We start from the raw sequence: 23,581 nt of genomic DNA, 5'->3' as shown, positions 1-23,581 counted from the left end.
ACATATGGCATACAATCAATATGAATGACAGTCACGACCCGAAAGTTCCGGTCGATATTTTCAAAAATCGCTTAGGAAGTGCATAGCCGTTTCTGCGCATTAAAACGGTGTACCAAAACTTGTACATCTTGTCCGCCAGGGTGCTTTTACCTCATGGATATCGAACTGAGCTCGCGTTTTGATTTATAGAAGGAAAAAACAAATTAATCGAAATTGAAACAAAATTTAACTATGTAGGTACATTTACAGCTCCTGCAGCCTATCAAGTTTTATGAAGGAAAATGCGGAGAATAATAAATCTAGGATAATAAAGACGAAATTGAACAGGAATTGGATCGGTCCTGTGGAGATTCTTCCCATCAATGAATAGGTAGATAATTCAATATCAATTGATTGACTTCCAAAATCATAATGATAATGGTAGATAATTCCGGGAAGAACTGTTGTTTCCGGAAGTCAAATCACCAACCTCCTGTACCAGTTCCCGGTGCCAACATTGCCAACGATGACTTGGCCCCAATCAAGATGAATGCACCCATCCGTCGAAATCATATTAACGGTAGATCTCCGGAACTGCTTGGTTGTTTGTATTTCCACGGCTTTCGTTGGTCACGATGCTTTGGGAACATAAGCCATCTCCTGTTCCTGTTGGTTAGAAGTAAAAATGTAGATTTATAAATATAGTGGCAAAGTCTTGTTTTTTATTGGACTCCAACAAAAACGATGACGTGGCACAATCTACCACATTAAAACAACAGCAAGTAATTTGTTGAAATTGAAAGGAAAACTTACCATTCAGTGGGAAATTCGGGATCGAAATTTAAAATCAAAAGATTGCCAAAAATGCGAACAAACTTGCCATCGTCTTCTTCCACAATGGCGATCTTCAATTTTTAACCATATCTGTGGTTAATGCTCAAAAACTTCAACGATGATTTTGCTCTGTAAAAATGTCTTAAAAAGTAACCATATTGCCAGTTCTTCAGTCAAAAGCATAAAACAGTTACTTTTGAACCAAAAATGGTCTATTTAAATGAGCGTGTGTGTAACTGGTCTGCTCGGAACCTTGAGCAGCAGTCAGCGAGTCAGCCAGCACTGATTGCTTCTTCATCTGACCGTAAGTTTCGGCAATCCCGAAGCAATCGTCAATCGACCATGTGCTCGCTCGGCTAAAATCCCGAGTCGATGGGTGGGGATAACAAGAGAGATCAATAGTAGGAAACAGGGTTGCCAACATTTTTTTTTTCAAAAATCAAGGAACTGGTGAAAAATCATGCTACGTTAAAGTAACGGAAATTTCGCTCAAAGTGATGACCTTTTTTTTGGTCATCACTCCACATTTTCACCCTAATTTGTGTTGTGAGCCTACTTGGTTGATTAATTATACTGAATCAAAGCAATCGAAAGATTACCTTTAATTCTCTTTTTTAAATAAGAATTAAAGGGAATCTTTCGATTGCTTTGATTCAGCCACATTTTCACCGTTTTTACTTCAGCAATGGTACCTAATCCAGTTCCTTAGTACCCATTTTTCATCACATTTGCAAAAATCAGGCAAAATCAGGCATATTTTCAAAAATCAGGGAAATTCAATGGCTTATCAGGTTGTCAGGATGAGCCTCAAAAAATCAGGCAAATCCTGAAAAATCAGGCACATTGGCATCTCTGGTAGGAAAGTTCACATGCGGGATATACTTGGTGTTTCGATAGAAGGTCCAGCAGTTGATCGGCGAAGCTCGATTGCTCGTGTTGTCCGATTTCATCATGTTCACCGTGGTGAAATTGGCTAACGCGCCGTTGTACTGAAGCGGAGATTGCAGGTTCAAGCCCTGCCGGTGAGCCGTTGTATCTTTTACGAAAAATTCATGATAGTCACGGCTTATGTTCTTTTGTTCTTTGGTACCTCATGTTTCTCTAATTCTTTCCATCACTTACGAAAATGGAAATATGATATTTTTTGGTTTGAATTGCTTTGCGGTCTCGAACCCTTTTTAATACCTACCGCCGTATTTGCGAAGGTTTACAAAAAAAATCAAATAAAAACGAAAATAATAAAACAAATAAAAGGGTTGAAAGTGTTAGTATGTCTACTCCCGTTCAACTTGCATCTTCTATTTTGTTAAAGTAACAGAATGTCTTAACCAGAACTCCGACCATCAAAAAATTATGCACAAATTGGAATTACAAGTCATCCATGTGTAATTGAAATTGAATTAGAATTGCGATTATGGGTCGATATCTGCTTATGAAGTGAAATCTAGATTCGTCGTTTACTTTAGGTAATTAAGCAAATCCTGGCTATTTTATCTTAAAACTTGACAAAATCCGGGGATTTGTTTTCAAATTTTTCAACCCAAATTCCGGACAATTTCAGGCAAATTTGGTCAAACCTAGAATCGTTGAATATTTAAATAGAAAAATGGTTCAGATAAAAATTACATATTAAAATTGAATAAACTTTCAATAAATGCCTAGCAAAGTTACGAGCTTTGGGGCTCAACTTCTAAGTTATGTTAGAAATTAACATTTTGAACCTTTATTGACGTTTTTCACGAATACTTTGTTGGGTTTAACACGTCCGAACTGCGTCATCGCCTAGAGAAAATTTTGAACCAACAGAATTTAAAACTCATTTACAAAACTGAAATAGCGTATATGATATACGGAAATTAGTTTCTTGGATTAAAAACTACTGATTGTTTCTTGTAGGATTGATTTGTATATAAAACTGAAGTTTCTCGAAAAAAAAGCTTATGGCGTTTAGTTCGGTCTGGTCGAATTCCGACCATATGTCCTCTGATGTAAAATAAAAATTCAGAAAATATTTTCAAATGAATTACTGAGAAGAAAGAAATGAAAGTTTTGCTATCATTGTGGTTGCATGCATGGATAAAATCAACGCAAAACGCATCACTTAATTTCTGATCCAAATTCACACGGTGAAATCAAAACAGTTTTTGAAATGAATTCACGTCTTGAAAATTGATCTTTTTTCTTGGAAAGCATAGGGTTTTACAAAGTTTATAAAATACATTCAAAAGAGGTTTTTGAAATAAATAAAATACATGATGGTTGGACATGAGATTAAAAAAATATCTTCTTTGTGATTTGAATTTACTTATTAGCCGCTGTTTAGAATATGTTTTTAAAATTTGAAATTGCCTACTCATATCATAAATAAGAAGCGTAGTGAAACATTTAAAAATGCAGAAACTACATTCGATAACGAGTTTCCATTGAGCGTCAATCGTCAAGCGTCGACCTAATTTCAAGAAGTAATCAACAGACGATCGGATGGATGGCTGAGTCATATTCATTTGGCGAATTACTTCCATCCATCGAAATGACGACGGACGGATGGCGTTAATCGATGGCACACAACCAGGACAAAAAGCTCTGCACGCTACTAACTTTCAGTGACATTTCGCAACGCACCCCAAAGGAAATAATTAAAATTTCCTTTTTTAAATCCTTCAAACCTTCCCAGCGCAGAGTATCCGGACCCTGACAGTTTATGACCATTTACATCGAACAAAATCACGAAAGAATGTCTCTGAAAAGTTGCAATGACGCTACGTGTCGCAACTGTGTCACACCTTCCGTGAAATATGATATTCGTACCTAGTAGTTTTTTTTCTCTGTTGGTCCTTCGAACCAGCTCCAGCGCAAACAACAAAACACAAAAACAAAAGAGATGGATGACCAATCTGTCAGTCGTTTGCGGTTTGTGTAATATGTTGGTCATGTTGCCTTATTTGGCGCTGATTTTGCAGCCATTTTTGAACAATTCCACTTTCCTGACCCCATAATATAAAATATGCTTACAACAAATTCCGCAACCAGCTCGTCGTTCGTTGGGGAAAGAGGCTCGCTTAAATCAGAACAATGTGACATAAACCATTTTTCGTAACGATGCGGGAAGCGAGAATTAAAGTACCAGAGAAAAAAAGAACGAACGACAACTACTTCCATATCTCGTCGTTTAGTTGAGGTTTTTTCTTGCAACTCTCTTGGTTAATGTTTGGGTTATGGTCATGCGTCCCTGCCATTTCAAGGATTGGTTTCTTGAACAACAACGCGAAATGCGTTGCACACATCGGGGGTGAACCATAATCCCTGCGAAATTTTTGAACAAATTTTAGCGTCATTTATGAAGCAAGCATTCGGATCTTTATTGTCGTTATAATTCATTCCTGCAATTCGTCTGTGTTTACTTAAGATTTGGCTTATAGAAGAAAGACGCGTTTCAAGTTTTTAAGGACGTTTTATCACTCACTTGTTCTTATTTTTATTTACGAAATTTTATCATATTTAAAAAAAAACTTTATTTTTGCAAAAAACCTATCCGTTGAAAAATCTGTTCTCAAAAAGTCATTTTATGACTTGGTACGTTTTTATTAGATTCCATCCACTTTTGCTCTATTTATTGTGCTTAGCTAATAGGGTCCCAGAGACCTACACACTAGAAACGATCCGTAAAACCTGTTTTTATTCAATAATTAAGATCTTTGAAGCTTATCTTTTTAATCTTATCCGTAAGTGTAGCTACACACGTGTTGGCGTCCTGCTGTCTGAGCCACGAAAGCTAGCTATCGGTTGCTGAATTCTTTATTTGCATAGACGTGACAGAATTGCGGACGACGACGGAAAGAAAATATGAATTAATTACAAAGTGTGCGGGCTCATTAGCGACACTAAATTGACACCGAGCAAACATTGGGCGTTGAAATAATGGAGAAAATATTGATTAAATAGTTATAAATCTTCGCCGATAATCGTCGTCGATCTTTTTGTGCTTCAGTTTTTCCCTTTCCTTTACCTCTTTAGAGCACACAAGTCATTTGAAAGGGTAATCTTTGAAGGAATGTTAAATCAGTCTAGTTAGGAACTTTGTTCCAGCTGTTCAATGAATAGGTTTTACTTTTACGGGTCAGAGCACATTACATGAAAATTGCGTGATAGTCGTTACTTTAGAACTCTCAAACATGTAAATTAGGGCTCGTTTCATCGGGGCTGATGCCTTGGCAGTATCGGAGCGTTTTTTTCCATTTCGATTTCAGCTGGACTGCCCAACCTGATTTTGACCATTTTTAGCTCCAAAAATAAGCAATACAGCCCTTCACAGTATTAGAAAGTTGCTGGCAATTTTATTCTAAGTAAAAACCTTTGAATTTAGTTATGAAATCTCTGTCAACTGCATTTTATCTCGTCGATTAAATTCGTTGTTCATTTTTTAAGTAGGCTGCCAAAAGAAACACACTAATATTTGCTTAAAAAGCTCGTTAATTAAAAACTACTTGAAATTGTCTTTATTGTCTTTCGTATGGAAGCTCTATAGCCCTAATTCAATAAGCAAGTGATTTATCAATGCTTGTTATGCCACAACTTGTCTCAGCGCCAGTTTTTATGAAGATTTTTTTTTTCATAAGAGAATCAACTAATGGAACCCTCACTTACTTACTACTGGGGTTTTGAAGAGATTTTGGAGACAAGAATTTTCTCGTTGTGTAAAAACTTTAAACTTATTTAACATTGATATTTTTTCTTTCAACTTGGGACCCTCCTTCCAGTTTGGATGTGAAAAACGTCTTTCGGTGCTACATGGGTCGATTCACGATGACGTAATTCTCTTTTGTAGTGACAGTTTACAAAATTTTACGAACGACAAATGGGGTGCGGCAAAATTTTTCGTCTACCTGCACAATCAAGAAATTCAACTCAAAGCTCAGTTTGAGGATAGCAAAAAACCAAGTCTCATTTTGTAAACTAAATTTAGCGCATTTTTTGGTTTCTTAACGGTTATCTCTCCGAGATAAACAGAAAGTTGTAAATTCTTAAAAATTTCGATAAGGAGGTTTGTTTATTAAAATGTTTCAACATGTTTTTAAAACACTTTTTTCAACACATTTCTTCTGGACCAATCCATTTTGCATTGAATATTCACGTGCATTGAAAAACAACGTCGGATAGTTTTACTAAAATTCAATTCCATTTATTCCAATATTTCTGTTTTCAGCTGGATTAACCAAATGATTCATTTATTGTTATCATTACCAAAAACATCTAATTTCTTAACAACTTATTCTTTTTTCAAATTTTTTCCTTATCCAAAAAGTGAGCTGAGAACTATTGCTAAAAATGTGTGAGTGAAAATTAAGTAAGAACCCAAAAGTGTGCTTTGTTTCTTCAGCGTGTACACTGAAAATAATTTTCACTTAAAATATAAGTGACGATTGGAGTGAATTTTGGCCATTTGTCAATTCATGTGAATTTTAAGTGACCGTCAAGTGAGCGGCGAAGTGAAGTTATAAAATTTTAAAGCAGCTCAAAATTTGTCTGTTTACTCCTCGGTTTGATAATCAATGATCATTAGTATAAACAACAAGAATGTTTACCAAGGTAAAATTTTTATACGCACTAATATTTTTGAGTCAAATATGTTTTGTTCTCAAAAGTATCATGTAGTAAAGTGATTTGTTGATATGAATTGGTGCCACAATGTCTAAATTACTATGCGCACGCTAGTTGTAATAGAAATTATAATGAAATTATCATGACCATAGTATTTTCGACAACAAACATTGAGAGTTCACGAAAATTACCAGGCACATAGTAATTTAATTGCAATAATGTTTCATGCGCACTTTTACTAAATTAATGTTATACTATGTCGTGGTTGAAAATACTATAACGCAGAAATGGTAAAATTATCATGACAACGTTTTTAAAATAGCCACACAATTTTGTACCGATTGTCCGGTTTTATCCAGGTTTGCCCGAATATTCAATACACAATTTGACAAAAGTGCAGTCCGGTCCGGTTACTCAGATTTCATTGAAAAAAAAGCCCGGATTTGGACCGGGTTTATTCGCTTTATTTGCCAAAACAAACAAAACCAAAACAAATTGTGTTGTAAAATATTTTATTTATGCGTCCAAACCAATTTGTTTAGCAAGTTTTATAAAAATAATCATGAAAGGTTTTTCGAAAGCCATAAATACGTTTCAAAATCTGATGATGAGTTATGAAAATAGTGATGAGTCATGAAAATAATTTTTTTCAATTTTTTTTTTCTTGATTTGTGTTGAGAAATTTCTGGGTTTTGACCAAATTTGCCCGGATTTTTGGTCAGCAATTTTTAAATCAATTGCTCGGATTTTTTCAGGTTTTAAGATAAATTAGCCTGGATTGTCCGACCCGGATACGAGCTGAAAAAATTCTAGTAACCTTAATCTAATCATGCCAAAAATTGTTTATGTATCTGCCAAGTTTGATGAAAACCACTTGAAAAGTGTTCCAGTTTTATTGTATCTTAACTTGATTTTGTACGTGAGGCTTTCGTCCTTCAGGTGGAAGTAATTTGTGACTGTAAAAACTTTGAACCCACATTTTTTCATTACAATGGAAGTTCTCGTTTAGATTTATTACTGACGGATTCCAAAGAGAGTGTTTACACGTTTAGGCAGATTTCTGTCCCTGGCGTATCCAACCATGATCTTATTTTTTCGTCCCTAAATTTTTCAAAGCAGTATCATGTTAATGGATACTGGTTTCGTGACTATTTAAATTATGATCAACTGGCCCTTTCTCAAACTCTCAATAACATGAATTGGAACTTTTTCCACAGAGAACAGACGTACAAGCTAGCCCACGAAACTTGTGTAAAATTTCCAACAATCGTTTTGAACCAATTTTTGTTTGGCGTGTGAACTTTTTGGCATGTTTCAAGAAAACCGCTGGTAAAGTTTCGTAACACTTTCGTCCAGTTGCATAATGGTAAAATATCTTAGAAGTTTACGCTATTTCCTTCAAGCTAGAATTGTCATATTTCGACGATGGGATGCAAAAGTGATAGTTGAAAGTAACCCGCTTTAAGATGTCTAGAATCAGTTCTGATGGGTAAGACTGATCGTCAAGAATATTTCTAATTGACTGGATATCGCCGATTTGTCCATCATCAGAGGACACCGTTCAAGAAGTGTTAAAATTTATTGTAAAACTGTTATTTATTTCAACTGTCTCTGTAGTGCAAAAATAAAGAAATGAATAAAAGTTTATCACCGGTACTTTTGATTTTCAAATTTTCGGGATTCTCTGGGGGACATTTAATGATGGGTGAAGAAAAGTAACCCGAAACGTTACGGAAATTAAAAGAAAGTTGTTTGATCACCGAAAAAAGTCAATAAGTAAAAACCGTATAAAATAAAGGAAGTGAAATTCTGTCCAGTCAATAATAACTCTTATTGCAATTATCTAGCAATAAATTGACCCCTCTATTTTGGAGTTGCATTAGTTCTATTATTGATGAGTTCATAAACGATTACGCCTTTTCGAAACCTGGGCACTTGGAAATTTGATTTGTAACTATTAAACGGTGCAATAGATGGCACTGTTTCAAGTCAATTTTCAACGTATTTTTTGGACGTCAGCATTAGAAATTTTACACACTTTTTGCAAGATTTTTTATTCGAGCTTGCACGTCTGTTCTCTGTGCTTTTTCTTCAGTATAGATGGTTCTGATATGCTAGTGGAAATATTTCACTCAATTTAATCTCGCTTTTTGATACTTATTTCCTCTTGAAATTTAAACAACAGCGAAAAAATGCATGTTTTAATCGTAATATTGAAATAGCAATAATCAACAAAGAATTATTTAGCATACAGAACTTGAAAACAGTCAAATTAGCCGAAGACAGAGTAAAATTCAAACGATTAAGCAACAGGGTAAACACATTGATAACAAAAGCAAAAATCAAAAAAAAACTGAAATTTAATTTATCCGCTAAAAAGTTTTGGAAGAATTTGAAAAGTTTTCGATTGAAGAATTCGCCAGTTTCTGCCGAATTTTCTGCAAGAGAAGTGAATAATTATTTTTGTTCAAATTTTTCATCCAATAATCATAACGAAGAAATTTCTATTTTACATACAGTACCGTTCATAAATGTATAGAAATTGAAAGCACGCGCACTGTCACTTCGACTTTGATCTTTCATAACTTTTTACTCTGATGATATTTTTTGATCAAATTGTTTGCGTTAGATAGATCAACTATCACAATGTTATACCACAAAATTTGAGATTTCTGGAGTTTGTGTGGCCTGAGATACAGTAATTCTACGAAAATCTGACTTTTTGGACTTTTCTCATTCAAACTGCAATATCTCAGAAACTACGCTACATTTTTTCTTGAAATTTTGCAGTGTGATTGTTGAAATATTAAGGTAGCATGTCTGCAGTTTTTGAAAAGTTCTATCGATGGGATCAAAAGTTACGCGAGGTTCAATATTTCACGCATGATCCTAAAAATGCGATTTCTATAGAATTTTGGAATATTTGATAAAAAAATATCATCAGAGTAAAAAGTTATGGAACATCAAAGTCGAAGTGGCAGTGCGTGTGCTTCCAATTTCTATACAATTATGAACGGTACTGTACTTTGTCTGGTTTCCATTTCAGATTGGTTCAAGAGTACGAAATTTTTAATGCAGTTACTTCCATTGAATCCAACGCTACTGAATTGGATAGCATTCTCATCAGATTAGTGAAAATAGTTCTTCCGTGTATGCTATCGATTTTAAGCCATCTTTTGAATACAATTATCAGAACTTCTAAATTTCCCTTCCAGTGGAAAAAAGTTGAAATTGTACCAAACCCGAAAAAAACAAACAATCTCGATATTACCAACTGAAGGCCAATTAGTTTATTGAGCTCCGTCTCGGAAATTTTCGAAAAAATCAATCAATTTTACCATTATGTTGACCAACATAGATTATTATGTAACAATCAACCAGGTTTTTGAGCAAATCATAGTACTGAAACTACTGATCGAAAAATTGATATCAAAATTTACTTTTTCTGGATCTGCAGCTAAAATGATTCAATCATACCTTGCTTCAAGGACGTGTTTAATCAGTTTTAATAGATGGTTGTTTTTCGATGTTAACTCCTATTGAGTCTGGCGTACCTCGAGGATCGATTTTAGGGCCAATGATGTTTTTTCTCTTTATTAATGACCTACCATCTATTCAAAAAAATAAAAATGGAGCGTTCAGATGTTTGCTGATGATGTACAAATATATTTCTGTTCTGAGAATTCGTTATCAATGGGAGCTGTTGATAATAAAATAAATAACGACATAGAAAAAATCAATCAATGGTCTATTTAGAATTTTCTTCCTGTTAACCCAGCTGAAACCAAGGCTCTATGCTTCAGTAGATCCAACAGAAATAGTGATACTACTATGCTTTATCTAGCAACTTCTGAGATAGTTTCCACCGATTATGCTGAATATCTCGGCATCATTTTTGACCGAGAATTGTTATGGAACAGGCAAGTCAATAAACTCTTTTAAATCTAAATTAAATTACCTTGTGGCAAAAGAAAGCAACTTTGAATCAAAAGAAACTGTTTTTTGTTTCAAAGTATCAATATTTTGAATCAAAGATTTTTCAAAAGAAAAATTCTTTGAAACAAACGAAAATTTTCCTTTGTTTTCGCTGCACTTTCCTTTGAAATAAAAAAAATTTTCGCTGCATGTAACAAATCAGAAAGAATGTACAAATGTTGTGTTACATGAATAAAACGATTATTTCTATTATTTATTATTATTGTTAAGTAAGGGTGTGAAAATTGGCATGGACAAATTTTTGAGGTCGGGAATTATCCCTGCAATGATTGAAGCCCCTGCCCCATTTGATAGCGACAGGGATCTACAATAAATTATATCGGTTAAGAGGAAGAATGACTGGTTAAAATCCTCTATAAATAAATAAAATAGAATAGAGAAGAACATATCGTTTCATCAAAACTGGCTTAGGAAATTTGAATATCACTTTAAATTGGTGGCCCCCCATTTTAAAGATGTGGAGGGACATTCTCTTCAATTATTCATCCCCTTATGTCGTTATGCTTGAATCCCTATTTTATGAAAATTATTTTGTGGCAGCCTAATCATGTCGATTTTTGAAAACCGCCCATATTCTGTTGATTGATTGACCCAAAAACTGACCCCGTGCCAAATTTCAGCTCAATCGGACTTGATTTAGGAGTTTCGGTGTTTTTACCCTCAAAATCACCAAAGGAGGGAGGATCAAAGGAGGGAGGATCAAAGGAGATCCGGAAAAATCGAAATTTTAATTTTGATGCCAAATGACTTAGAAATGCATGAAAAGTTAAAATTTGCTGTTATCTCTAATTTTTTTTTTTTTTTTAATTTGGTCTTTCTGGAACTTAGTCGGTTTTCCGAAAAACGACAGGTTTTCCAAAAAAAAAAGTCCTAGAAAGTCATATTTGGAATTTTCAAAAGAACACCACTTCTTGAGGTTTCATGCATTTTTAAGCCTTTTGGCATTAAAATTCAAATTTCGATTTTCCGAATTTCCTTTGGCCCCCCTTTGGTGATTTCTGAGGGTCGAAAAAAATCGAAACTTTGTGCAAGGCACCCCTAAATCAAGTCCGATTGAGCTTAAATTTGGCATGGGTCAGTTTTTAGGCCAATCTATGAAACGTATCTGGTCGGTTTGTTAAATTTGACATGGTCCATTTGGCTGTCATCCTACTACATAAGTATACTAAGGTGAGTTATTCGGAAACTCGAAATTAATTTTCATGGCAAATGACTCAGAAATGCATCGAAATCTGGTGTTTTCTCGAAAAAAATATTTTGCCAAGAAATCAACTTTCTGGAACTTGTCGGTTTTCCGAGAAAAAAAATCCCAGAAAGTCGATTTTTGGAATTTTTTTTTAAACAACACCAGATCCTGACGTTTCATGCATTTAAGTCATTTGACATTAAAATTTAAAATTTCGATTTTCCCGATTTCCTTTGGTGTCCCTCTTTGGTGGTTTCTGAGGGACAAAAACCGAAACTTTGAGCGGTTTGAGGCACCCTTAAACCAAGTAAGAGGCTTTGGCGTAGTGGTTAGAGTTCAAGTTATCTACGCTAAAGTTCATGATATCGAATCCCGGTCATGGCATACATAGTACACTTTCTATGGTCTGGTGGTTTTAGCATTCGTAAGATGCTAGCCATCATAACTTCGAAAAATGTACGCTTAGAGTTAAGGAAACAAGATCTCTTCAAAGAAACATGAAGTTTCACTGAGATCCTATGTGTGTGTGAACGTTTTTAAGCCCGATTGAGCTGAAATTTTGCACGGGTCAGTTTTTTAGGCCGATTTACAAAATGAATATGGTCGGATTGCGAAATTCAACATGATCCATTTGGCTGCCACCCTAATATGTATACAATGAACTTGACAGATAATTTATTTTCCCATATAAAACAGCATTGATATGTGGGTTCATCAAACTGGGAATAAAACAAATAAAAAACTTTAAAAATGCCGTTTAAAATCGTACCTATTTCAGACACTGCTAACTGGACACTAAAGTGCCTAGAGACTCTAAATTGATCCTAGGCCTAGTAAAAGGTCTCATGCCAAATTTGGGCCAGATCGGATCACGGGAAGGGATCGCTCAACGAGCCTAAAATTTTTATGGGATTTTGGGACATTTTGTTCGGGAGGAACACGAAAATCCAGTTTTTCATGAATAACTTTGGTCCCCTTCGGCCGATTTCTTTTGAAAACGGTTTTTCTCAAAGCCTAAACAAATATTTCATCCGAAGACTGCATTTCGATTCGAACCAGATATCTCAAAATCCTATACAAACTTGAGGCTCGGTGAGCAACCCCTTCCCGTGATCCGATCTGGCCCAAATTTTGCATGATACCTTGTACTAGGCCTAGGAACAATTTAAGCCTGCAGCGCATGACATTTCACAAGCTTGAAATTTCTTATACAAATTTGGGGCAGTCTGCTGGACACTCTTCTAAAAGTTAAAGGTTCCCTTATAAAGTAAGCTTGTTGCCTCTCGCCATGCAATGCTTAAGACTCTTACTCCAAGGCATTCAGCCTCCAGCCAGTATGCTTAAGTTGAAAAAGTATTTTATATTATTTGATTGTTTTCAAATTATGTTTTCAATCAATTACCGAATCCTTAATACTTAAAAAGAAAAATTATTGATAGATTGGAATCGAGTATTGTTTAGACATCATATTTTTTCTTCAGCCATGTCTCCAAGTTGTTCCATCAAGCAAAGGGGCTTCCAAAACTCAATGCAGCAATACACAGATTTTTGTTTTGTAAGAGGTTCTCTATAAAAGGCGATCCCCGAGAGAAGGCCCTGATCCGGCCAAGTAGCACAACAACAAAAACATCTCGACCATTGGACGGAGTCACTCATGACAACCAACAACCGGTCCCAGCTCCGGCAACAGCAGCATCATATGAATGAATGAGGCTGGCGGCGGCTCTGTAATATATGTTCTATTTTATCCCGATATGGAATACGAAACTGATTGCGTAATCGTGAAACTCTGATGCCGGGATCGAAACATAAAATTCGCTGCCTTTGGACGGCGAATATTCTGATACGCGCCGCTACTTTAAACGATGTTTAAGCGAAAATATTGGTATGCACAGTTCTACTGGGGTTGAATCTTATAAATAAAATATTTCACGTTTGATTATCTGTTCGAAAAAAAAAAGTTGTAAATAGATGTAAGCTATTTTAAGTGGATTTTTGGGTACTTGTTGTTTGATTTTAGATTGTTTTTTTTTTTTACTTTCTCTATTTCATGTACTTATTCCTGAATCACGCTGCACTACTGCTACAACATGGCTAAAACTGTAAATTGTTGAATATATTTTTTTATGTATCGACTTTGGTTGCCTTCCGATTTTCGGGTTTATGCTCAATTTTTCCACGCACCAATTTCGGGAAAAAAAACCTGTAAAATAAATCTGCAACCGAATCTTTCTACCTAATCATCACCAACCTCACCAATTTCAACGTTGTCGATGGGTTTCGACGATTGAACAGGCACCGTCACCAGCACTTATTATTGTAAGTATAAACTTTTCCTTTGTTTATCCCGTTAATAAAAAGAAAATCATAAAACGTATCAAATCGTAATTGTTATCGCTAACCATTACTTTCATCTCATTTTTTTTTCTTCTGGCAACCCTTTACCAAAAACCGAAAATTTTATCACAAATACATCTAAAAACAAAAATCAACCTTGTGCGTCCATCATACAATCTCGAAAAAACAACTCAACTCTCATGTGAATGTGTATTTGTGTGTCTGTATCGCGTCATCTCTTCTAACTAAACTGAATCAATCAACCAACAACACCAACATCATTCGAAATCCAACATCGATCATCGTTTCGTAATTTAAAACAAAACAAAAAATCTGGCATCACTGCTTCGCAATTCGGGAAAACTCTTAAAAATCGCTACTACCGTACGCCGCCTACACATAATCGCATCCTGCTCGCTCGCATTCGCCATTTAAATGTAAACAACAACAATGAAACATCCAATTGTTAAATGTTGTCAAACTTGACAGAGCGGACACTCATCTAGCCTATCGGTAACGTATACAATTCAGTTGGCAACCATTTAGCGTTTGTTTACTTTGTTTTTGTGTTTTTTTAACGATAACTTTTTTTTTAATTAGATTGTTGGCTTAAAGCTTGGTTTCGAAAGTTTTTCATTGCTAACTATATTTAGTTTGAATTGCTTTCATAAGTTCAAATTGATTATTTGGATGTTAAATAACCCATGATTGGTTGTAGTTTCGGTTATTCCTGTATGATATTGATAACAAATAATTCTGGTGTTGGATTGCATAGAATAATTAATACACGAACTTATTTTTAATACCTTGCACAGACTTATTACATAAGTTGTTTCGTATTTTTTGCACTAGTTATGAAAAAAATATTACAGGTATACATATATGGGATTTTGAGTAGTAGGTAAAAAATGAGTCCACACTGAGCCGAAAGAAAATAACACCATCCTGTTTTTGCTTGTTGTCAAAATTTTCTTCTACAATTTTTTTTGAATTCTCCAACGGATACCCAGGCATAAATGTATTGTTTTTGTATGAACCAATTGATGTTGAGATGGCAGCCCTATCTTTCTGTTAAACAAAATTTAGCCTACTATGGATTTGCAAAAATAAGGATACACCATCGTCGAAGTTTCAACTGATCTCAACTTCCTAGTCGATAGCAAATGATGCCGAAAACAATCTCATTTCCTGCACCCAATTCACTCCGCACGTCTTCCGTAACCCGTATATGTCATACATTCAACTATAAACATATGATTGATTTGATTATAAATAAGATAGATTCAAACAGAATTCCCGATATCTTGATCAGGGAATAAAATTGTCCCTGATATTGTCTCAAAACAAGCGACAAAGTCGACGTGTGGTTTTGTCTCTATTCTCTCTCTGTGCGTCTCTTACGTATGTGTAGCATGACAAAATGAAAAAGGTAATCAATAATTGTCGCGTCGTTGAGAAGATAATGACAAATTCTAATGTGAAATTGTCCTGATATTTAAAACTTGGAACAATCCGCTTCACTTATGTGGGTGAACTATCTGGTTTCGTAATATCATAATTATCGGTCGAGACTTGCGGCTTATCAAAAGAAAGCTATTGGCCTTTTCATTAACGAAGTCGATAGGAGAAGCGATTCGGAGACACTGGGTCGTGGCCATGGTCAATCTCGCTGGTTCCGGAACGAAATATGTCAAAGTTATCGATTCGAGACTTGCGAAATATTGATAGAAAGCTCTTGGCCTCAACATGAAGGAAATCGATAGGAGAAGCGATTTAGGGACATTGGGTCGTGGCCATTGTCAATTTGGCCGGTTCTGGAACGAAATATGTCAGAGTTATCGGATCGAGACTTGCGGCATATTGGAAGAAAGCTATTGGCCTCCATATTTTGTTCAGGAACCAGCCAGATTGACCATGGCCACGACCCAGTGTCCTCGAATCGCTTCTCCTATTGATTCCCTTTATGAAGAGGCCAAGAGCTTTCTATTGGCCGCCAGTCTCAATCCGATTACTTTGAAATATTTCGTTCCGGAGCCGGCCAGATTGGCTATGGCCATGGCCCAGTGTCCCCGAATCGCTTCTGCAATCGATTGTATTCATGTTGAGGCCAAGAGCTTTCTATCAATATATCGCAAGTCTCGATCCGATAACTTTGACATCCGGAACCGGCCAGATTGGCCATGGTCACGACCCAGTGTCTTCGAATCGCTTCTCCTAACGATTTTTCCCACGTTGAGGCCAAGAGTTTTCAACAATATGTTGCAAGTCTCAATCCGATAACTTTGACATATTTCATTCCGAAACCAGCTAGGTTGGCCATGGCATTGACCCAGTTTCCCCGAATCGCTTGTCCTTTCGATTCCCTTCATGTTGAGGCCAAGAGCTCTCTATTAAAACATCGCCGGAGAGCACTTGCGCTTTGCACCGATGTCAGGAACTGCCGGCTGAGCCCTAACAACAGCAATACGATCGCTGCAGTAAACACGTACTGGTCTCACATTTACGATTTTCTTTTATTTTCGCTGATGAACACTATAGTATTCAAGTATCAATCAATCATAACAATATAGTTTAATTCACTGTATTTACTTTTAAATTGCTAGAATCAATCATACATTTGTAGTTGAATCTATTCTACTTGGAGTTGAATCAATTATACCCCTGCAGTTGAATCTAAAATGTTAGAGGTCAACCAGAAATTTATAGTTGAATCTATTATATTTATAGTTGAATGCCTAAAATCAATCATACAAATGTAGTTGAATCTATTATATTAACAATTGAATCAATTATACCATTACAGTTGATTCTGTTTTATTCATAGTTGATTGTGTAAGGTCAATCAGCAGTTTGTAGTTGAATCAAATATATTTATAGTTGAGTGCCCAAAATCAATTATACAATTGTAGTAGAATCTATCATACTTACATTTGAATCAATTATACCCAAGGCTGGTGAATTTCAGTCAATATCCTTCCATCCTGACCAACGTCTAGTAGTCAATGTTATCGAAAGAATATCAAAGTCGCCTACCAGTTGAATGACTAAGCTACAATGTCAATCATGCAGCAATGTCAATATTGAATGACATTTTTCCACTCCACTCGCATCACAGCATCCTGTTTTTGCTTGTTAAAAGATGAATGTATAGCCGACATCTGCCGATCGGTCGCCTGTACCGAACCTGAGAATGATCCCTTCAAATGAGTAACTATCGTCAAAATTTTCTTCTCCAATTTGTTTTTGATTCTCCAACGGATACCTACCTACCTAAGGGTCCGGCGCCGATTGACCGACGCATAGGGCTGAGATAAAAGATCTCCACTGCTGGAGATCGGGAGCCAGCGTCTTCACTTGCTGCCAGCCAAGGTTCTCGTCAACTGTGCGAATTTCAGCGGCTAGACTACGCCGCCACGAGCTTCTGGGCATGCCTCTTCTTCGATGCCCATCTGGATTCCAGTCAAGCGCCTCTCTGCAAATCTCTTTTTCATCTCTTCGCAGCGTGTGCCCAATCCATCTCAACTTACGTTCCCGAATCTCGATTTCTAGCACCTTTTGATGACACCGGCGATGTAGTTCCAGGTTTGAGATCCAGTTGCCAGGCCACCAAGCACGGATAATACTCCGCAGGCAGCGATTCACAAAAACTTGCAGTTTTCGCGTCGTCACCGCATATGTGCACCAGATTCCGCATCCGTACAACAAAACAGATTTGACGGTTGAGTTGAAGATTCTGATTTTAGTTCGTAGAGATCTGGCGTGAGCGCCAGATATTTCGGGTGTAATCTGGCTACCAAAATACTGGAAGCACTCCACTCTCTCAACCTGTTGTCCAGCTACCACAAAATTGGAACGATTTTCTGTGTTGATTTTCATCGACTTGGTTTTTCCGACATTTACTCTGAGACCAGCTACCTTAAGGCTTTCGGTGAGGTCGTCGAGTTTGCTCTGCATATCTTGTAGTCTTTGGGCTAGCAAAACAATATCGTCTGCCAGGTCAAGGTTGTTTAGCTGCTCCATTGTCGAATGATTCCACGGCAATCCTCGGTTTGGTCTACAGTCAATTGATCCAGTCAAGATCTCATCCATTAAGATGAGAAAGAGTAGCGTTGATAAGATACATCCTTGTCTCACTCCAGCAGTTACCGGGATTGGTTCGGACAAGCCACCGTCGTGCAAGACTTTGCACGAAAATGCCTCGTATTGCGCTTCGATGACTAGTTTCTCTGGTGCTCCTCTTCGCCTTAGAGCCGCCCAGATGTTTTCATGGTTAGGTCGGTCGAATGCTTTTTCAAAATCAACGAACACCAGCAGAAGAGAGTCCTGGAATTCGTTGATTTGTTCCAGTATTATTCGTAGCGTTGTGGTTGTGATGTGGTACACATGATCGTCCGAATCGGAATCCAGCTTGTTGCCGTCGGAGTGTAACGTCAATCTTCTCCTGGATCACTTTGCAGAGTATGTTTCGTACAGATCTAAGTTATGCCACGCCAGTTACCACCACACTCGGTTAGGTCTCCTTCTTTCGGAACCTTTACAAGAATACACTGCATCCAGTCGGCCGGGAATGTTGCAGTATCCCAGATGTCAGCGAAATAACGAGCAACATTTGTGCTGACAAGGCAGGGTGGGCTTTGAGCAACTCAGCAGGAATGCAATCGATTCCAAGCGCTTTGTTGGATTTCATGTCTTTAATTGACGCTTCTAGTTCAGCTATCGAGGGCGCTTCCGAGTGACGCCATCAATGCGACTCACTGTTGGCGCTTCGAGCTGCGGGTTCTGCTGGTCATCGCTTTTCGTGACTCGGAAGAGTTGTTCGAAGTCCATCGTTTGAGCTGATCTGTTCGATCGGTCATTAACTGACCTGCTCGGTCTTTTAGCGGCATTCTTGCATTGGTTCTTTCACCACTAAGGCGGCAAGAAATGTCATAAATAATCGGATATCTCCATTGGCGGCGGCTCTTTCTCCTTCTTCGGCTAGGAAGTTTGTCCAGGTTCTCTTGTCTCGTCTACAAGCTCGTTTAACTGCCTTTTCAGCTCCGCATATCGTAAGCGGGCGGCAGCTTTGGCTGACCCGGTACATGCCTGCTCAATTCCGACTTTCGCCTTTCTCCGATCATCGACCATCCTCCAAGTTTCATCCGACATCCATTCACTTCTTCTTCCACAAACTTTACCGAGAGTACTGTTCCGTCTTTCGGCAATTTCTAGGCTCGGGATTCTAGCTGTTCAACGTATGCCCTTTTTCACCTCTGGATTCTCTAACCGATGGACGTCGTATCGACATCCTATCTCTTCTCGCAACTTCATATTCGTACAGAAGACCCCGAGCAGTGTAAATCCAATAAGCCATCACCCAGCACAACAACCGCTCCTGTATGGGTTCCAACCACGCACCGTAGCTTGGCCACTTGGAGAGTGATCAAGCGTGCATTTCCTTCCAAATGCTTCCGGAATGATTTCTATGCCTTCACTTGGTCGTAACGCAGTACGAAGTACTTGTACGTAACGAAGTACGCGACCTACGAAAGAAGGTGGTCCTCAGTGCGTTATCGACTTCAGAGTCCGTAACCCCCTGAGGATGCAAGCAAGTAGCTTGTTGAATACTAACATTAGAGTATTTTTCAAATACTGTGGCAGAATTCAAAGAAAGTCATCGATTACCTTTATTTGTTTTCAGAATTGCTCCGTTGCTGATGATCTCTTGCGCTCTACTTCTTCGATTTGGATGTGCTAAACGCACAAGGAGACCTCATCGGTAACTGCTCTTTGGACCAGGACAGTTCTGTACAATTCTGGTCAATGAGTCGATGTCTTACGATGCAGTATCTGAGGCATGCACCAAATCTTGTGGGTTTGCCATTATTTCAATGATTTTTTATGTCCTCCAACAGTAATGTCCACGTGCACTTCGGTTTTATAGAGCTTTCTTCCTTCCATTCAGATGACAACACTTTTCAAAGTTATCGCTGCTAGGTCTTCTACCTCCTCAATTGTTGCGGCATGAGCATTTTAGTGTACGTAAATACGATCACCTGTGTAATTCAGTGCTATAGGTGACAATCCAGAGACCAGATCGTGATATTGAACGCTGGAAAATACCTGCCCTTAAGATAATATACAGAACTTTACCCGAATTCGGTTTCAAAGGTCGGATCTTTGTATTAAAAAACTTCGTGTTAGAGATTCCTCGGACCAGTTCAATTACCCCGGTTAGGACCCCGTTCATCATTATGGGCAAGGAGTTTTGCGTATTCTCTCGTCGACAATTCTCTTGGTTTCATCTGACATCTAATTTCTCGGCAATTTTCATAGACGAATCCTTTTTCAGCTCATTCCAGACCTTCCTACTCATCGACTCATAGCCTGACCTTTCCTTTAGTGATTCAGAGTCCCCGATTATAAAGGAAATGGTTACAGGAGGAATGCAATTATTTGAAAAAAATATTTAATCACAAATAAGTAGCTATCGCACATACGTTACTAATCTTCTGATGCATGTTATCATCACGTTTACATAGTTTTTTTTTGTAATAATGCCGCGTGGATCATGTATTTCATCGATTTCAAATTCTTTTGGCGAATACAGTGTTGCATTCTCGAATATTAATAAACCTTCTGTTTCGGAAGAAATACATGCTTCCCGTTATTCAGATTTCTAACAAACAGAACACACTATTTCATTATTAATTTTGTTTCCAACATCACAACCAAATATCCAACAGGGAGAACTGGAACAGCAGCTGCTCCAAGCCAATCCGATCCTGGAAGCCTTCGGTAACGCCAAAACCGTCAAGAACGACAATTCTTCACGATTCGTAAGTAACATTTTTTGAATAATTTCCAACCCTGTTTTTAAACCTAACTAACCACATTCTCTCCAATTTTCCCAAAACAACAGGGTAAATTCATTCGAATAAACTTCGACGCCTCTGGGTACATCTCCGGTGCCAACATCGAGACGTACCTGCTGGAGAAATCCCGTGCCATTCGCCAAGCGAAAGATGAACGTACATTCCACATTTTCTACCAGCTGCTGACGGGGGCTTCGCCGGAACAGCGCGAGAAATTCATACTGGATGATATGAAAACGTATCCGTTCCTGTCCAACGGGAGCGTGCCGGTACCGGGGGTGGACGATGCGGTTGAGTTCCAGGCCACGGTCAAGAGTATGCACATCATGGGCATGACCGAGGAGGACTTCAACTCGATCTTCCGGATCGTGAGCGCGGTGCTGCTGTTCGGATCGATGAAGTTCAAGCAGGAACGCAGCTCGGACCAGGCTACCCTGCCGGACAATACGGTTGCACAAAAGATCGCACACTTGCTGGGGCTTAGTGTGACGGACATGACCAAGGCCTTCTTGACGCCACGGATCAAGGTGGGTCGGGACTTTGTAACCAAGGCACAAACCAAGGAGCAGGTAGAGTTCGCCGTTGAAGCCATCGCGAAGGCCTGCTACGAGAAGATGTTTAAGTGGTTGGTGAACCGAATCAACAGATCGTTGGACCGAACGAAACGCCAGGGTGCTTCGTTCATTGGTATTCTGGATATGGCCGGTTTCGAAATCTTCGAATTGAACTCCTTTGAACAGTTGTGTATCAATTACACGAACGAAAAGTTGCAGCAACTGTTCAATCACACTATGTTCATCCTGGAGCAGGAAGAATATCAACGTGAAGGCATCGAGTGGAAGTTCATTGATTTCGGGTTGGATCTGCAGCCGACCATTGACTTGATCGACAAACCAGGTGGTATCATGGCTCTTCTGGACGAAGAATGTTGGTTCCCGAAGGCAACGGATAAAACATTCGTAGAAAAGTTGGCTACTGCCCACACCATGCATCCCAAGTTCATGAAGACCGATTTCCGAGGAGTTGCCGATTTTGCTGTGGTCCACTACGCTGGCAAGGTTGACTATTCGGCCAACAAGTGGTTGATGAAGAACATGGACCCGTTGAATGAGAATATCGTCTCGTTATTGCAAGGTTCGCAGGATCCGTTCGTGGTTCAAATCTGGAAAGATGCCGAGATTGTGGGAATGGCTCAGCAGGCACTTACCGACACCCAGTTTGGTGCCCGTACTCGTAAGGGTATGTTCCGAACAGTTTCCCATCTGTACAAGGAACAACTGGCCAAGCTTATGGACACCCTGCGCAACACTAATCCCAACTTTGTGCGTTGTATAATCCCGAACCACGAAAAGCGTGCTGGTAAGATCGATGCTCCTCTGGTTCTGGATCAGTTGCGTTGCAATGGTGTTCTGGAAGGTATCCGTATCTGCCGTCAGGGCTTCCCCAATCGTATTCCTTTCCAGGAGTTCCGTCAGCGATACGAGTTGCTTACCCCGAACGTAATTCCGAAAGGTTTCATGGATGGTAAGCGTGCTTGCGAACAAATGATCAAAGCACTAGAATTGGACAACAATCTTTTCCGTATTGGTCAGTCCAAGATCTTCTTCCGTGCTGGCGTGTTAGCTCATCTGGAAGAGGAGCGTGACTACAAAATCACGGACTTGATTGTGAACTATCAAGCTTTCTGTCGTGGTTTCCTAGCTCGTCGCAACTACCAGAAACGTCTGCAACAGCTTAATGCCATTCGAATCATCCAACGAAACTGTGCTGCCTATTTGAAGTTACGCAACTGGCAATGGTGGAGATTGTACACCAAGGTCAAGCCATTATTGGAAGTTACCAAGCAAGAGGAGAAACTAGTCCAAAAGGAGGATGAACTACGACAAATACGCGACAAGTTGGAAAACTTGTCGAAGAACTCACAGGAATATGAAAAGAAGTTCCAGCAAGCGTTAGAGGAGAAAACTCATCTAGCTGAACAACTGCAGGCCGAAATCGAACTGTGCGCGGAAGCTGAAGAAGGGCGTGCTCGATTGGCTGCTCGCAAACAAGAGCTGGAAGAGCTTATGCAAGATCTGGAGGCTCGTATCGAAGAAGAGGAAGAACGAGTGAATGCGTTGACTAACGAGAAGAAAAAGCTGCAGATCAACATTCAAGACCTGGAAGAACAGCTAGAAGAGGAGGAAGCGGCTCGACAGAAACTGCAACTGGAGAAGGTACAGTTGGACGCTAAACTGAAAAAAATGGAAGAAGATGTCGCTCTCACTGATGATCAGAATCAAAAGTTGTCTAAAGAAAAGAAAATATTAGAAGAACGTGCCAACGATTTGTCGCAGACTCTTGCCGAAGAAGAGGAAAAAGCCAAGCATTTGTTAAAACTTAAGACCAAGCATGAATCCACCATTGCCGAGCTGGAGGAGCGATTGTTAAAGGACCATCAACAGCGCCAAGAATCGGACCGTTCCAAGCGAAAAATTGAAACCGAAGTGGCTGACCTCAAGGAGCAGATCAACGAGCGTCGCGTTCAGATCGAAGAAATGCAACAGCAACTCATCAAACGTGAGGAAGAACTTGCACAAACATTGGTACGAATCGATGAGGAATCGGCTTCCAAGGCCGCCGCTCAGAAAGTACAACGGGAGCTTGAATCACAACTGGCCGAGATCCAAGAAGATTTGGAAGCCGAGAAGTTGGCTCGTGCTAAGGCCGAAAAGCAGAAGCGCGATTTGAACGAAGAACTGGAAGCTCTTAAAAATGAACTTCTCGATTCCCTGGACACCACTGCTGGTAAGTTTGA

At 38.5% G+C, this 23,581-nt stretch overlaps 1 protein-coding gene across 2 annotated transcripts in view; it reads left to right on the top strand.

Moving 5' to 3' along the window:
• LOC129755321 (myosin heavy chain, non-muscle) overlaps nucleotides 1–23,581 on the top strand; it is a 125,254-nt gene that overhangs the window by 95,716 nt on the left and 5,957 nt on the right. Inside the window, exons 5-8 of one of the 2 annotated variants that reach the window (XM_055751752.1) lie at nucleotides 13,889–13,912; nucleotides 14,420–14,443; nucleotides 20,656–20,748; nucleotides 20,832–23,571. In XM_055751752.1, the coding sequence (XP_055607727.1) occupies nucleotides 13,889–13,912; nucleotides 14,420–14,443; nucleotides 20,656–20,748; nucleotides 20,832–23,571 (2,881 nt within the window). The remainder of the gene's footprint in view (nucleotides 1–13,888; nucleotides 13,913–14,419; nucleotides 14,444–20,655; nucleotides 20,749–20,831; nucleotides 23,572–23,581) is intronic. The other variant, XM_055751753.1, reaches the window with a different exon arrangement.

This window comes from Uranotaenia lowii, chromosome 3, assembly GCF_029784155.1.
Source record: "Uranotaenia lowii strain MFRU-FL chromosome 3, ASM2978415v1, whole genome shotgun sequence".
Classification (NCBI taxonomy): domain Eukaryota; kingdom Metazoa; phylum Arthropoda; class Insecta; order Diptera; family Culicidae; genus Uranotaenia; species Uranotaenia lowii.
This window is presented reverse-complemented; position numbering and strand designations above follow the sequence as displayed.